The 16,366-nt window shown below is 47.8% G+C and overlaps 1 protein-coding gene across 6 annotated transcripts in view; it reads right to left on the reverse strand.

Moving 5' to 3' along the window:
• Window positions 1-16,366, reverse strand: part of MORN1 (MORN repeat containing 1) — a 1,300,694-nt gene that overhangs the window by 904,186 nt on the left and 380,142 nt on the right. For all 6 annotated transcript variants that reach the window (XM_063943076.1, XM_063943075.1, XM_063943078.1 and 3 more), the window contains exon 7: window positions 3,700-3,796. In XM_063943076.1, the coding sequence (XP_063799146.1) occupies window positions 3,700-3,796 (97 nt within the window). The remainder of the gene's footprint in view (window positions 1-3,699; window positions 3,797-16,366) is intronic.

Raw genomic sequence — 16,366 nt, forward strand, 5'->3', positions numbered from 1 at the left:
TGGTCCACTAGGAGCCATTGGCACTTTAAGAGTTTAATAGTATGGGCTGGCTCCTTCCTCTATGCCCCTCCTACCAGACTCAGTCTAGAAACTGTGCCCGAGGAGACGGACATACTTTGAGAGAAGGAAATACACAGATAGTGGCGAGATTCATACCAGCTCCCACAAACAAGGCAAACCAGGCTAACTAGCCTGAAAACTCAGCAAACAGCTGAAACATTACTGAACTCAGTAAAGAAACTCAGTACTTAACTAAGAACAAAGCAGTACTGAAACAAAGAACCACTGCAGGATAACGAAGTGCTGGGCAGGCGCCCAGCATTCTCTATGGACTACGAGAAAAGGATTTACCGGTAGGTAACCAAAATCCTATTTTCTCTTACGTCCTAGAGGATGCTGGGGTCCACATTAGTACCATGGGGATGTACCAAAGCTCCCAAAACGGGAGGGAAAGCACGGAGGCTCCTGCAGAACTGATTCACCAAACTTTAGGTCCTCAGAGGCCAAAGTATCGACCTTGTAGAACTTAGCAAACGTGTTCAACCCAGACCAAGTAGCCGCTCGGCAAGCTGCAAAGCCGAGACACCCTGGGCAGCCGCCCAGGAAGACCCCACTTTACGAGTAGAGTGGACCTTAACAGATGTTGGACACGGCAATCCTGCCGTAGAATATGCATGCTGGATAGTGAACCTGATCCAGCGAGAAATTGTCTGCTTAGAAGCAGGACACCCAATTTTCTTGGGATCATAAAGGACAAACAGAGAGTCCGATTTTCTATGATGAGCAGTCCTCTTCACATAGATCTTCAAAGCCCTCACAACATCCAAGGACTTTGATACAATTGAGGAGTCAGTAGCCACTGGCACCACAATAGGTTGGTTGATATGAAAAGCCAACGCAACCTTTTAAAGAAACTGCTGATGCGTCCTGAGCTCAGCTCTATCTTCATGGAAGATTAAGTAGGGACTTTTACAGGACAAAGCCCCCAATTCCGACACACGTCGAGCAGAAGCTAAGGCCAACAAAGTGACAGCCTTCCACGTGAGAAACTTGACCTCAACCTCCAGCAGAGGCTCGAACCAATCCGACTGGAGGAACTGAAGACCACGTTACCAGGGGCGCCATAGGTGGCACAAAGGGAGGCTGGATGTGCAGAACCCCTTTCAAGAAAGCCTGAACCTCAGGAAGGGAAGCCAATTGTTTCTGAAAGAAAATCTATAGGGCCGAAATCTGGACCTTTACGGATCCCAACCTTTGGCCCATATCCACACCTGCTTGCAGGAAGAGGAGAAAATGTTCCAGTTGAAACTCCACCGTAGGAAACTTCTTGGACTCACACCAAGATACATATTTTATCAAAATGCGATGGTAATGTTTTGACGTTACTCCTTTCCTAGCCTATATCAGGGTAGGAATAACCTTGTTCGGAATACCCTTATGAGCTAATATCTGGCGTTCAACCTCCATGCCGTCAAACGTAGCCGCGGTAAGTCTTGATAAGCAAGCGGCCCCTGCTGCAGCAGATCCTCCCGAAGAGGAAGAGGCCACGGCTCTTCCAGCAGTAGATCCAGAAGGTCCACGTACCAAACCCTTCTTGACCAGTCTGAAGCAATGAGGATTGCCTGAGCTCGTGTTCTCCTTATGAGCTTTAGAATCCTTGGAATTAGTGGAAGTGGAGGAAACACGTACACTGACTGGAACACCCACGGAGTTACCAGGCCGTCCACCGCCACTGCTTGTGGGTCTCTTGACCTTGAGCAATACCTCCGAAGTTTTTTGTTGAGGCGGGAGGCCATCATGTCTATTTGAGGAACCCCCCAAAGGTTTGTCACCTCCATGAACACCTCTGGATGGAGGCCCCACTCTCCTGGATGGAGATCGTGCCTGCTGAGGAAGTCCGCTTCCCAGTTGTCCACTCCCGGAATGAAAATTGCTGACAGTGCTAACGCGTGCTTTTCCGCCCAGAGGATGATTCTTGTCACCTCTGACATTGCAGCTCTGCTCTTTGTTCTGCCTTGTCAGTTTATGTAGGCCACTATTGTCACATTGTCCGACTGCTCTTCATCTGATTATGCTGACCAGAGGATTGATGCTGGCTGAGATCCTGGGACCCCGACAGGCTTTGTTACCAGTGTTTGGGATGCAAGCGCTGGCCCAGGGCGCCCCTGAACGCGCAACACTATGTACCGCTGAGCCATCCCGGAACGCAGTTAATACTGCACTCCTACCCTGCTGCCGCCATCTTCACACCGGCCCCCCGCTTGCTAGGAGGATCGGTGTCTTACTCGCCACAATCTTCAGCTCTGTAAGGGGGTGGCGGCATGCTGCTGGGGTGAGCGATCCCCTGTGGCAGGAGCGATCTATCGCCTCAGGAGCTCAGTGTCCTGTCTGTCAGCGGAGATAGTGGCTCAGACCCCGCAGGGCGGACACTACTCCACCCCTTAGTCCCACGCTGCAGGGAGGCTGTTGCCAGCAGCCTCCCTGTAAAATAAAAAATAACTTTTTACTAGAAATGCTCTGGAGAGCTCCCCTAGCTGTGACCGGCTCCTCCGGGCACATTTTCTAAACTGAGTCTGGTAGTAGGGGCATAGAGGGAGGAGCCAGCCCACACTCTCAAACTCTTAAAGTGCCAATGGCTCCTGGTGGACCCGTTTATACGCTATGGTACTAATGTGGACCCCAGCATCCTCTAGGACGCAAGAGAAAATAGGAATAACCTGAAAAAGACTGTGAACGTGATTCGGGTATCATTTTAATATTATACCGTCTTAAATCTCAAGATCTGTACCCATTTATTTCAGCGCATGTTAATATCATTGTTTATACTATACGCCACCGCCCGTCAGCTGGCTGCAGCAATGTATATTAGTAGAGGCGCCCCGAGCTCCTCCTCTGCCGGAGGCATCACTGCTAATATACTGTACAGTACATTACAGTGGGCAGCGCTGAGGCTGCCTGCCCCGTGCACTCAGCCCTCTCTCTTCCCGGCGTGATACCTCCTGCTGTAGTACCATATTAGTGCTATCGCTGATGCTTTCATGTAACCAATCACATCTGAATCAGGCACAATGATTTCAAATGATCTAGCAATTGGCAAATATGATTTTTTTAACGTTAAACTGACTGGAGTTCTCTTTCAAGCTGTATTAACAAAGAACACAATTTTGGCATCAAAAGAAATACATCTACATTTGTTTCTGCTTTTCAGTCTATGTAAATTTCTCTCCAATATCTGACTTATTTGTGAAAATAAATAGTAGGTATTAAATTTAGCGTCTTTTTTTTTCTTACACACCTGGCTTTTACACACAAATAACAGGAGAAAAATAATATATATTATTACAGAACAATCAATTTCCTTAAGTCTCCTCTAATCCTGTACACCCACAACAGATGGTTGGGATTTGTAACTGGTTGCAACAAAGGCGTTAGTTCCTTTGAAATAAAACTAAAAAGCTTCTCTTGTCAGACTCGTTTTCGTATTAAAATGCAGTCTTAGTAAGTCTAATTTTGCTCTATTTTACTTAACGTTTATTATACTTTTTTTTCATTACAGCCTGTTTGAGTCAGTACTAGGCTTGTGTCACGTCACAGATCTCCACACTGGCACAGACCAAAGACAACCCACAATAATTAATTAAAAAGTGCCAGTACACAGTGTTTTCTGTACATAATTGGATAGTATAATAAAGTGCATACCAGCAGGATGCCCATTGATCCATGGGCCGTCATAAATTACTCCAGAGCAATGAATCATGGATCCTTGTCCATTGAACACGTCATTTCGCCACTGCCCCTGCAAATTAAAGAAAAAAAAGGACATTGGTTCTACATTAGGGCTGCAATGCCTGCTGTTTCATAAAGAGGGGATTACTTCTGTGACTTCTCAATAGCAAACTGGGTGGGCCTAGAAAATGAACAACGTGATAGAAATACCCCGTTACTATTTCACTCAGAGCTGAATGGCAGACCACACAATATTCAACGATTATGCAACGTGCACCCCTTAAAAAAGAATTAGACGGGAAAAAGAGTTTCAGTAAGACAAATGTTTCACCTTATAGGCAAATATCTTGCCTCAAAGAAATTGCTGTAATTGGTCGTCTTTTTCTTGCCTATGTTTTCTTATCCAGCAGCTGCTGCAGAATTTGACACTGAGAATTGGTTTGCAATTTGAATTTCAAAACAATGTGTATTCATACATCTGTCAAGTGTGAAACATATTCTCCAAAAACACAAAACACCTTCAAAATTTGGGTACGCAGCAGCCCTATCCTGCTGCCAATACGTCTGTGGCACTTACTGCTTGCAATTACGTTGCTAAGTCTAGGCTTTCTTTATGTACAATACAAAGAGGGAATCTCAAACCCAGGGAAGCCTTTCACTAATTAAAGTGAGAAGCAGGTGGAATTCAAGGTTATTTTCATTCTATTTGCAGAGCTAGGATCCTATTTTCAGAGATACATTGTGAGTTTTTGGCTTATGTGTACACTCTGTGAAACTAGCATCTTTGAACTTTACGTTCAGGTGCAGGCATTAAGTTTGTGCTTATATACAATGTCTTCGCTGACAAGGAAAGAAAAGAAAACCAAAAAACCTGCAGATAGTCTTACTTCATACACCTGGAATGTATACATACTGTATTCCACTGTACAACAGGATGGATATATAACCCCCATTGTTGACAAATGCACGCTTTAACATCACACAAGACCACGCTAGTTCAACAGCCCCACATGGATATTCTGTTCTGTTGTTAAAGTTTAAATGTTTGGTTGGCCTCATATCTGGCTACTCTTTCCCATATGGAATGTATGAGCAGCCGCAGGAAACACTGCATACTGTTGTAATCATTGTATTATTCCAATTGGCTACAAGTTGCTCTAAGCCCACCCAATTTCATTTCTAGTTTGTGTTCTCATAGGCAAATTCAAGGGGGCTTCCAGTTGTCCAGAAATCTCCTTTCCCCACAGCCTGGTCAGCGGCGATTACATGCAGTATAAAGGGCAGAATGGAGCTGCTGTGTATGCCCAGTGGCAGCAGATTTTCTACCAAGTCTGGAGTGTGTGTGTGTGTGTGTGTGTGTGTGTGTGTGTGTGTGTGCGTGCGTGTAAGTGGATCAGCTCAATCATTGCACTAGAGAGAGAATCTGGAAGTAGCTTCTAACCCTTTCACACGATGCAAATAACCGGGTATATTGCCGGGTTAATGCGGGTGGATGTGCAGTGTGAAAGGGATAAGTCCCGAATTTCAGGTTGCCTGACCCAGTATTTCAACCCAGGAATAAAGCAGGTCAGCTGCGGTGTGAACTGGTAACCTTGGCTGATGCGATCCGGGACCCGTTCACTTTATGGCAGAGGCGGCATGGAGTTGATCTCATCTCCCAGCACTGCTTCCAATGCCGCCACCGTCCTCGCCCCCAATGGCAACCCATCCCGGCATATTTGCGAGTCGCGTTGCCAGTCTGAAATGGGTCTCATGGCGGGTTGCACCCGGGATGGACCTGAGTACGATTCCTGGGTGCAACCCACGCTTGCGGTGTGAAAGGTGTTTTACAGTGATCATTGGGCCTGCATATGTTAGAAGTACTGTATTACCTAAACTGCACATTGTTTGGGGCAGACTATAGCTTGTTACATGCTAATTATGCATCCTTCATGGGCTGGCGACAATCGCTCTATAGTTAAACATTTGGAAACGCCCCTCCAGAAATCCTGCGTTTGCCCCTGATCTTACTTTTAAAGACTGAAAAAAAGGTTCTCAGTTCCTAGTCAAATGCACATAGAATTAGAAGCATGGTCACTATTAAACTTGTTAGATCATTAGTTTTCACAGTGGGATACTGAGAATAAATGACATATTTTTTACATCTGGAAGGTTAGCAATTGAAACAAGAGTCATTTTTGACCCAAGAAAATATAAATAGGTACTTATAGGTAAAATAGAATAATTTTAGAATCCAGAAATTAACACTGCTGACAACCATAAAGGACTGCAATGAGTCAATATGAAGTGAGCATTAGACTTGATTATAATATTTTGGGCAGCACAGACGGTGTAATGTTTAGCATTACTGCCTCACAGCACTGAGGTCATGGGTTCGATTCCCACCATGGCCCTAACTGTGTGGAGTTTGTATATTCTCCCCGTACTTGCGTGGGTTTCCTCTGGGTACTCCGGTCTCCTCCCACAATCCAAAAATTTACTGGCAGGTTAATTGTCTCCCAACAAAATTAACCCTAGTGTGAATATGTGTGTGTGTACATGTGGTCGGGAATATAGATTGTAAGCTCCATTGAGGCAGAAACTGATGTGAATGGCCAATTCTCTGTAAAGCACTGTGGAATACAGTATGTGTGCGCTATATAAATAAATAAATAAATAAATAAATAAAATAATAAAAAAATAAATAGAAATAAATAATAATATAATACACGTATAATGTGCATAAGTTAGTCATTTTCAGCATGGCATACTGTACCTTACAATATACTGAATAGAAAAAGTCGTAGCATGACACACAATATGGTGATCCCAATGCGGAAGAGCTGGAGTGCAGAAACTGGGAAGTTCAGAGTCAGTTAATAAACATGACAGCAGAATTGGAATCTGCGCTCCCCAAACTATCACCGTTACTGGAGAAGGGATGGCGGATTTTAGAGGAGGTGGAGGGGAGCAGTGAGCCGGCAGCAGTGAAGGCAGGGCAGGACAAGGTGAAGTAAGACTAGGTGGTGCTAGGGCAGGCCATTCAGATGGTCGCTTAGCTGGATCTATTCAGTTCTATTGGGGATCTTTAGATATTCCAGGGGTTCTCAAATGCAATCCTCAGAATCCCAAACAGTTCATATTTTCCAGGTCACCTGTGTCAGTTGGTAATACACCTGTACCCAGTTAGATGCTCTGGAAAATGTGAACTGCTTAGGGTCCTGAGGACCAAGTTTGAAGAACCACAGATATTTGATGTCTTCTACTTCCAGCTATTCTTGGTGCATTGACACTCAAGCAGGTGGGTTTGAGTCAGAGATTACAGCATCTTGAGTTGCCAAGTCCTATTTCCTGGACTTCTTAAAAGGATGCCATGAATAAAAAGTCTCCAGTTTCAACCTTCTCACAGAACAGGAATGAGCCACACAAGGAGAACAAGAATCCATGCATAATTCATGTTCCACAGTAAAACCCAATCTGACTGCAGCGGCACTGCAGAGGCAGGCACAGATTGAAAGGTATAAGCAAAGAAAGGAGATAGAGAAACGCATGCACTAGTGAGAAGTGGCACTGAAGATGAAGAGCAAATCAGACAATTTTTTCTTCTTCAGCTGCAGCGCTGGGCCGCAATTGCACTTGAGAAAATTTAGAGTATTGACCAAGAGCTCTCAATGGTGAAAATAAGAATTTACTCACCGGTAATTCTATTTCTCGTAGTCCGTAGTGGATGCTGGGAACTCCGTAAGGACCATGGGGAATAGCGGGCTCCGAAGGAGACTGGGCACTCTAAGAAAGAATTAGGACTACCTGGTGTGCACTGGCTCCTCCCTCTATGCCCCTCCTCCAGACCTCAGTTAGGGAAACTGTGCCCGGAAGAGCTGACACAATAAGGAAAGGATTTGGAATCCCGGGTAAGACTCATACCAGCCACACCAATCACACCGTACAACTCGTGATACTATACCCAGTGAACAGTATGAACAATAACTGAGCCTCTCGAATAGATGGCTCCAAACAATAACCCTTTAGTTAGGCAATAACTATATACAAGTATTGCAGACAATCCGCACTTGGGATGGGCGCCCAGCATCCACTACGGACTACGAGAAATAGAATTACCGGTGAGTAAATTCTTATTTTCTCTGACGTCCTAGTGGATGCTGGGAACTCCGTAAGGACCATGGGGATTATACCAAAGCTCCCAAACGGGCGGGAGAGTGCGGATGACTCTGCAGCACCGAATGAGCAAACTCAAGGTCCTCCTCAGCCAGGGTATCAAACTTGTAGAATTTTGCAAACGTGTTTGAACCCGACCAAGTAGCAGCTCGGCAAAGTTGTAAAGCCGAGACCCCTCGGGCAGCCGCCCAAGAAGAGCCCACCTTCCTTGTGGAATGGGCTTTTACAGATTTAGGATGCGGCAGTCCAGCCGCCGAATGTGCAAGTTGAATCGTGCTACAGATTCAGCGAGCAATAGTCTGCTTTGAAGCAGGAGCACCCAGCTTGTTGGGTGCATACAGGATAAATAGCGAGTCAGTTTTTCTGACTCTAGCCGTCCTGGAAACATATATTTTCAGGGCCCTGACTACGTCCAGCAACTTGGCATCCTCCAAGTCCTGAGTAGCCGCAGGCACCACAATAGGTTGGTTCACATGAAAAGCTGATACCACCTTAGGAAGGAATTGGGAACGAGTCCTCAATTCCGCCCTATCCATATGAAAAATCAGATAAGGGCTTTTACATGACAAAGCCGCCAATTCTGATACACGCCTGGCCGACGCCAAGGCCAACAGCATGACCACCTTCCACGTGAGGTACTTTATCTCCACGGTTTTAAGTGGCTCAAACCAATGCGACTTTAGGAAATCCAACACCACGTTGAGATCCCAAGGTGCCACTGGGGGCACAAAAGGGGGCTGAATATGCAACACTCCCTTTACAAAAGTCTGAACTTCAGGCAGTGAAGCCAGTTCTTTTTGGAAGAAAATCGACAGAGCCGAAATCTGGACCTTAATGGAACCCAATTTTTGGCCCATAGTCACCCCTGACTGTAGGAAGCGCAGAAATCGACCTAGCTGAAATTCCTCCGTTGGGGCCTTCATGGCCTCACACCAAGCAACATATTTCCGCCATATGCGGTGATAATGTTTTGCGGTCACATCTTTCCTAGCTTTAATCAGTGTAGGAATGACTTCCTCCGGAATGCCCTTTTCTTTTAGGATCCGGTGTTCAACCGCCATGCCGTTTAACGCAGCCGCGGTAAGTCTTGGAACAGACAGGGCCCCTGCTGCAGCAGGTCCTGTCTGAGCGGCAGAGGCCATGGGTCCTCTGAGATAATTTCTTGAAGTTCTGGGTACCAAGCTCTTCTTGGCCAATCCGGAACCACGAGTATAGTTCTTATTCCTCTCCTTCTTATTATTCTCAGTACCTTGGGTATGAGAGGCAGAGGAGGGAACACGTAAACCGACTGGTACACCCACGGTGTCACTAGAGCGTCCACAGCTATCGCCTGAGGGTCCCTTGACCTGACGCAATATCTTTTTAGTTTTTTGTTGAGGTGGGACGCCATCATGTCCACCTGTGGCCTTTCCCAACAGTTTACAATCATTTTGAAGACTTCTGGATGAAGTCCCCACTCTCCCGGGTGGAGGTCGTGTCTGCTGAGGAAGTCTGCTTCCCAGTTGTCCACTCCCGGAATGAACACTGCTGACAGTGCTATCATGTGATTTTCCGCCCATCGGAGAATCCTTGTGGCTTCTGCCATCGCCAACCTGCTTCTTGTGCCGCCCTGTCGGTTTACATGGGCTACCGCCGTGATGTTGTCTGACTGGATCAGCACCGGCTGGTGTTGAAGCAGGGGTCTTGCCTGACTTAGGGCATTGTAAATGGCCCTTAGTTCCAGAATATTTATGTGTAGGGAAGTCTCCTGGCTTGACCATAGTCCTTGGAAGTTTCTTCCCTGTGTGACTGCCCCCCAGCCTCGAAGGCTGGCATCCTTGGTCACCAGGACCCAGTCCTGTATGCCAAATCTGCGGCCCTCTAGAAGATGAGCACTCTGCAGCCACCACAGCAGAGACTCCCTGGTCCTTGGAGACAGGGTTATCAGCCGATGCATCTGAAGATGCGATCCGGACCACTTGTCCAACAGATCCCACTGAAAGTTCCTTGCATGGAACCTGCCAAATGGAATTGCTTCGTAGGAAGCTACCATCTTTCCCAGGACTCGCGTGCAGTGATGCACCGACACTTGTTTTGGTTTCAGGAGGTCTCTGACTAGAGATGACAACTCCTTGGCTTTCTCCTCCGGGAGAAACACTTTTTTCTGGTCTGTGTCCAGAACCATCCCCAGGAACAGTAGACGCGTTGTAGGAACCAGCTGCGACTTTGGAATATTCAGAATCCAGCCGTGCTGTTGTAGCACTTTACCGAGATAGTGCTACGCCGACCAACAACTGCTCCATGGACCTCGCCTCTATAAGGAGATCGTCCAAGTACGGGATAATTAAAACTCCCTTTTTCCGAAGGAGTATCATCATTACGGCCATTACCTTGTTAAATACCCTCGGTGCCGTGGACAGACCAAACGGCAACGTCTGGAATTGGTAATGACAGTCCTGTACCACAAATATGAGGTACTCCTGGTGAGGAGGGTAAATGGGGACATGCAGGTAAGCATCCTTGATGTCCAGTGATACCATGTAATCCCCTTCGTCCAGGCTTGCAATAACCGCCCTGAGCGATTCCATTTTGAACTTGAACCTTCTTATATAAGTGTTCAAGGATTTAAAATTTAAAATGGGTCTCACCGAACCATCCGGTTTCGGTACCACAAACATTGTGGAATAGTAGCCCCGTCCTTGTTGAAGGAGGGGTACCTTGATTATCACCTGCTGAGAATACAGCTTGTGAATCGCCTCCAGCACTGCCTCCCTGTCTGGGGGAACTGTTGGCAAGGCTGATTTGAGGAAACGGCGAGGGGTAGACGTCTCGAATTCCAGCTTGTACCCCTGAGATACCACTTGTAGAATCCAGGGATCCACCCGTGAACGAGCCCACTGGTCGCTGAAGTTCCGGAGACGGGCCCCCACCGCACCTGGCTCCGCCTGTGGAGCCCCAGCGTCATGCGGTGGACTTAGAGGAAGCGGGAGAGGACTTTTGTTCTTGGGAAGTGGCTGTATGGTGCAGCTTTTTCCCTCTACCTCTGCCTCTGGGCAGAAAGGACGCGCCTTTAACCCGCTTGCCTTTCTGGGGACGAAAGGACTGTACCTGATAATACGGTGCTTTCTTTGGCTGTGAGGGAACATGGGGTAAAAATGTCGACTTCCCAGCTGTTGCTGTGGAAACGAGGTCCGAGAGACCGTCCCCAAACAATTCCTCACCTTTGTAAGGCAAAACCTCCATGTGCCTTTTAGAATCTGCATCACCTGCCCACTGCCGAGTCCACAATCCTCTCCTGGCAGAAATGGACATTGCATTAATTCTAGATGCCAGCCGGCAAATATCCCTCTGTGCATCTCTCATGTATAAGACTGCGTCTTTAATATGCTCTATGGTTAGCAATATAGTGTCCCTGTCGAGGGTATCAATGTTATCAGACAGGGAATCTGACCACGCAGCAGCAGCACTGCACATCCATGCTGAAGCAATAGCCGGTCTCAGTATAATACCTGAGTGTGTATATACAGACTTCAGGATAGCCTCCTGCTTTCTATCCGCAGGCTCCTTTAAGGCGGCCGTATCCTGAGACGGTAGTGCCACCTTCTTTGACAAGCGTGTGAGCGCTTTATCCACCCTAGGGGATGTCTCCCAACGTATCCTGTCCTCTGGCGGGAAAGGGTACGCCATTAGCAACTTTTTAGAAATCACTAATTTCTTATCGGGGGAAGCCCACGCTTCTTCACACACATCATTCAACTCATCAGATGGGGGAAAAACCTTCAGCTGCAGCGCTGGGCCTCAATTGCACTTGAGAAAATTAAGAGTATTGACCAAGAGCTCTCAATGGTGAAAATAAGAATTTACTCACCGGTAATTCTATTTCTCGTAGTCCGTAGTGGATGCTGGGAACTCCGTAAGGACCATGGGGAATAGCGGGCTCCGAAGGAGACTGGGCACTCTAAGAAAGAATTAGGACTACCTGGTGTGCACTGGCTCCTCCCTCTATGCCCCTCCTCCAGACCTCAGTTAGGGAAACTGTGCCCGGAAGAGCTGACACAATAAGGAAAGGATTTGGAATCCCGGGTAAGACTCATACCAGCCACACCAATCACACCGTACAACTCGTGATACTATACCCAGTGAACAGTATGAACAATAACTGAGCCTCTCGAATAGATGGCTCCAAACAATAACCCTTTAGTTAGGCAATAACTATATACAAGTATTGCAGACAATCCGCACTTGGGATGGGCGCCCAGCATCCACTACGGACTACGAGAAATAGAATTACCGGTGAGTAAATTCTTATTTTCTCTGACGTCCTAGTGGATGCTGGGAACTCCGTAAGGACCATGGGGATTATACCAAAGCTCCCAAACGGGCGGGAGAGTGCGGATGACTCTGCAGCACCGAATGAGCAAACTCAAGGTCCTCCTCAGCCAGGGTATCAAACTTGTAGAATTTTGCAAACGTGTTTGAACCCGACCAAGTAGCAGCTCGGCAAAGTTGTAAAGCCGAGACCCCTCGGGCAGCCGCCCAAGAAGAGCCCACCTTCCTTGTGGAATGGGCTTTTACAGATTTAGGATGCGGCAGTCCAGCCGCCGAATGTGCAAGTTGAATCGTGCTACAGATTCAGCGAGCAATAGTCTGCTTTGAAGCAGGAGCATCCAGCTTGTTGGGTGCATACAGGATAAATAGCGAGTCAGTTTTTCTGACTCTAGCCGTCCTGGAAACATATATTTTCAGGGCCCTGACTACGTCCAGCAACTTGGAATCCTCCAAGTCCTGTGTAGCCGCAGGCACCACAATAGGTTGGTTCACATGAAAAGCTGATACCACCTTAGGAAGGAATTGGGAACGAGTCCTCAATTCCGCCCTATCCATATGAAAAATCAGATAAGGGCTTTTACATGACAAAGCCGCCAATTCTGATACACGCCTGGCCGACGCCAAAGCCAACAGCATGACCACCTTCCACGTGAGGTACTTTATCTCCACCGTTTTAAGTGGCTCAAACCAATGCGACTTTAGGAAATCCAACACCACGTTGAGATCCCAAGGTGCCACTGGGGGCACAAAAGGGGGCTGAATATGCAGCACTCCCTTTACAAAAGTCTGAACTTCAGGCAGTGAAGCCAGTTCTTTTTGGAAGAAAATCGACAGAGCCGAAATCTGGACCTTAATGGAACCCAATTTTTGGCCCATAGTCACCCCTGACTGTAGGAAGCGCAGAAATCGACCTAGCTGAAATTCCTCCGTTGGGGCCTTCATGGCCTCACACCAAGCAACATATTTCCGCCATATGCGGTGATAATGTTTTGCGGTCACATCTTTCCTAGCTTTAATCAGTGTAGGAATGACTTCCTCCGGAATGCCCTTTTCTTTTAGGATCCGGTGTTCAACCGCCATGCCGTTAAACGCAGCCGCGGTAAGTCTTGGAACAGACAGGGCCCCTGCTGCAGCAGGTCCTGTCTGAGCGGCAGAGGCCATGGGTCCTCTGAGATAATTTCTTGAAGTTCTGGGTACCAAGCTCTTCTTGGCCAATCCGGAACCACGAGTATAGTTCTTATTCCTCTCCTTCTTATTATTCTCAGTACCTTGGGTATGAGAGGCAGAGGAGGGAACACGTAAACCGACTGGTACACCCACGGTGTCACTAGAGCGTCCACAGCTATCGCCTGAGGGTCCCTTGACCTGACGCAATATCTTTTTAGTTTTTTGTTGAGGTGGGACGCCATCATGTCCACCTGTGGCCTTTCCCAACAGTTTACAATCATTTTGAAGACTTCTGGATGAAGTCCCCACTCTCCCGGGTGGAGGTCGTGTCTGCTGAGGAAGTCTGCTTCCCAGTTGTCCACTCCCGGAATGAACACTGCTGACAGTGCTATCACGTGATTTTCCGCCCATCGGAGAATCCTTGTGGCTTCTGCCATCGCCAACCTGCTTCTTGTGCCGCCCTGTCGGTTTACATGGGCTACCGCCGTGATGTTGTCTGACTGGATCAGCACCGGCTGGTGTTGAAGCAGGGGTCTTGCCTGACTTAGGGCATTGTAAATGGCCCTTAGTTCCAGAATATTTATGTGTAGGGAAGTCTCCTGGCTTGACCATAGTCCTTGGAAGTTTCTTCCCTGTGTGACTGCCCCCCAGCCTCGAAGGCTGGCATCCTTGGTCACCAGGACCCAGTCCTGTATGCCAAATCTGCGGCCCTCTAGAAGATGAGCACTCTGCAGCCACCACAGCAGAGACACCCTGGTCCTTGGAGACAGGGTTATCAGCCGATGCATCTGAAGATGCGATCCGGACCACTTGTCCAACAGATCCCACTGAAAGTTCCTTGCATGGAACCTGCCAAATGGAATTGCTTCGTAGGAAGCTACCATCTTTCCCAGGACTCGCGGTGCAGTGATGCACCGACACCTGTTTTGGTTTCAGGAGGTCTCTGACTAGAGATGACAACTCCTTGGCTTTCTCCTCCGGGAGAAACACTTTTTTCTGGTCTGTGTCCAGAACCATCCCCAGGAACAGTAGACGCGTTGTAGGAACCAGCTGCGACTTTGGAATATTCAGAATCCAGCCGTGCTGTTGTAGCACTTTACCGAGATAGTGCTACGCCGACCAACAACTGCTCCATGGACCTCGCCTTTATAAGGAGATCGTCCAAGTACGGGATAATTAAAACTCCCTTTTTCCGAAGGAGTATCATCATTACGGCCATTACCTTGTTAAATACCCTCGGTGCCGTGGACAGACCAAACGGCAACGTCTGGAATTGGTAATGACAGTCCTGTACCACAAATCTGAGGTACTCCTGGTGAGGAGGGTAAATGGGGACATGCAGGTAAGCATCCTTGATGTCCAGTGATACCATGTAATCCCCTTCGTCCAGGCTTGCAATAACCGCCCTGAGCGATTCCATTTTGAACTTGAACCTTCTTATATAAGTGTTCAAGGATTTAAAATTTAAAATGGGTCTCACCGAACCATCCGGTTTCGGTACCACAAACATTGTGGAATAGTAACCCCGTCCTTGTTGAAGGAGGGGTACCTTGATTATCACCTGCTGAGAATACAGCTTGTGAATCGCCTCCAGCACTGCCTCCCTGTCTGGGGGAACTGTTGGCAAGGCTGATTTGAGGAAACGGCGAGGGGGAGACGTCTCGAATTCCAGCTTGTACCCCTGAGATACCACTTGTAGAATCCAGGGATTCACCCGTGAGCGAGCCCACTGGTCGCTGAAGTTCCGGAGACGGGCCCCCACCCCACCTGGCTCCGCCTGTGGAGCCCCAGCGTCATGCGGTGGACTTAGAGGAAGCGGGAGAGGACTTTTGTTCTTGGGAAGTGGCTGTATGGTGCAGCTTTTTCCCTCTACCTCTGCCTCTGGGCAGAAAGGACGCTCCTTTAACCCACTTGCCTTTCTGGGGACGAAAGGACTGTACCTGATAATACGGTGCTTTCTTTGGCTGTGAGGGAACATGGGGTAAAAATGTCGACTTCCCAGCTGTTGCTGTGGAAACGAGGTCCGAGAGACCGTCCCCAAACAATTCCTCACCTTTGTAAGGCAAAACCTCCATGTGCCTTTTAGAATCTGCATCACCTGTCCACTGCCGAGTCCACAATCCTCTCCTGGCAGAAATGGACATTGCATTAATTCTAGATGCCAGCCGGCAAATATCCCTCTGTGCATCTCTCATGTATAAGACTGCGTCTTTAATATGCTCTATGGTTAGCAATATAGTGTCCCTGTCGAGGGTATCAATGTTATCAGACAGGGAATCTGACCACGCAGCAGCAGCACTGCACATCCATGCTGAAGCAATAGCCGGTCTCAGTATAATACCTGAGTGTGTATATACAGACTTCAGGATAGCCTCCTGCTTTCTATCCGCAGGCTCCTTTAAGGCGGCCGTATCCTGAGACGGTAGTGCCACCTTCTTTGACAAGCATGTGAGCGCTTTATCCACCCTAGGGGATGTCTCCCAACGTATCCTGTCCTCTGGCGGGAAAGGGTACGCCATTAGCAACTTTTTAGAAATCACTAATTTCTTATCGGGGGAAGCCCACGCTTCTTCACACACATCATTCAACTCATCAGATGGGGGAAAAACCACTGGTTGCTTTTTCTCCCCAAACATAATACCCTTTTTTGTGGTACCTGGGTTAATGTCAGAAATGTGCAACACATTTTTCATTGCCGTAATCATGTAACGGGTGGCTCTGTTGGAATGTACACTAGTCTCATCGTCGTCGACACTGGAGTCAGTATCCGTGTCGACATCTGTGTCAGCCATCTGAGGTAGTGGGCGTTTTTGAGCTCCTGATGGCTTTTGAGACGCCTGGGCAGGCACGGGCTGAGAAGCCGGCTGTCCCACATCTGCTATGTCGTCAAACCTTTTATGTAAGGAGTTGACACTGTTGCGTAATTCACATATCCATCCACTCAGGTGTCGACCCCGCAGGGGGTGACATTACATTTATCGGCACCTGCTCCGCCTCCACATAAGCCTCC

The sequence above is a fragment of the Pseudophryne corroboree genome, chromosome 10 (assembly GCF_028390025.1).
Source record: "Pseudophryne corroboree isolate aPseCor3 chromosome 10, aPseCor3.hap2, whole genome shotgun sequence".
In the NCBI taxonomy this organism is placed as follows: domain Eukaryota; kingdom Metazoa; phylum Chordata; class Amphibia; order Anura; family Myobatrachidae; genus Pseudophryne; species Pseudophryne corroboree.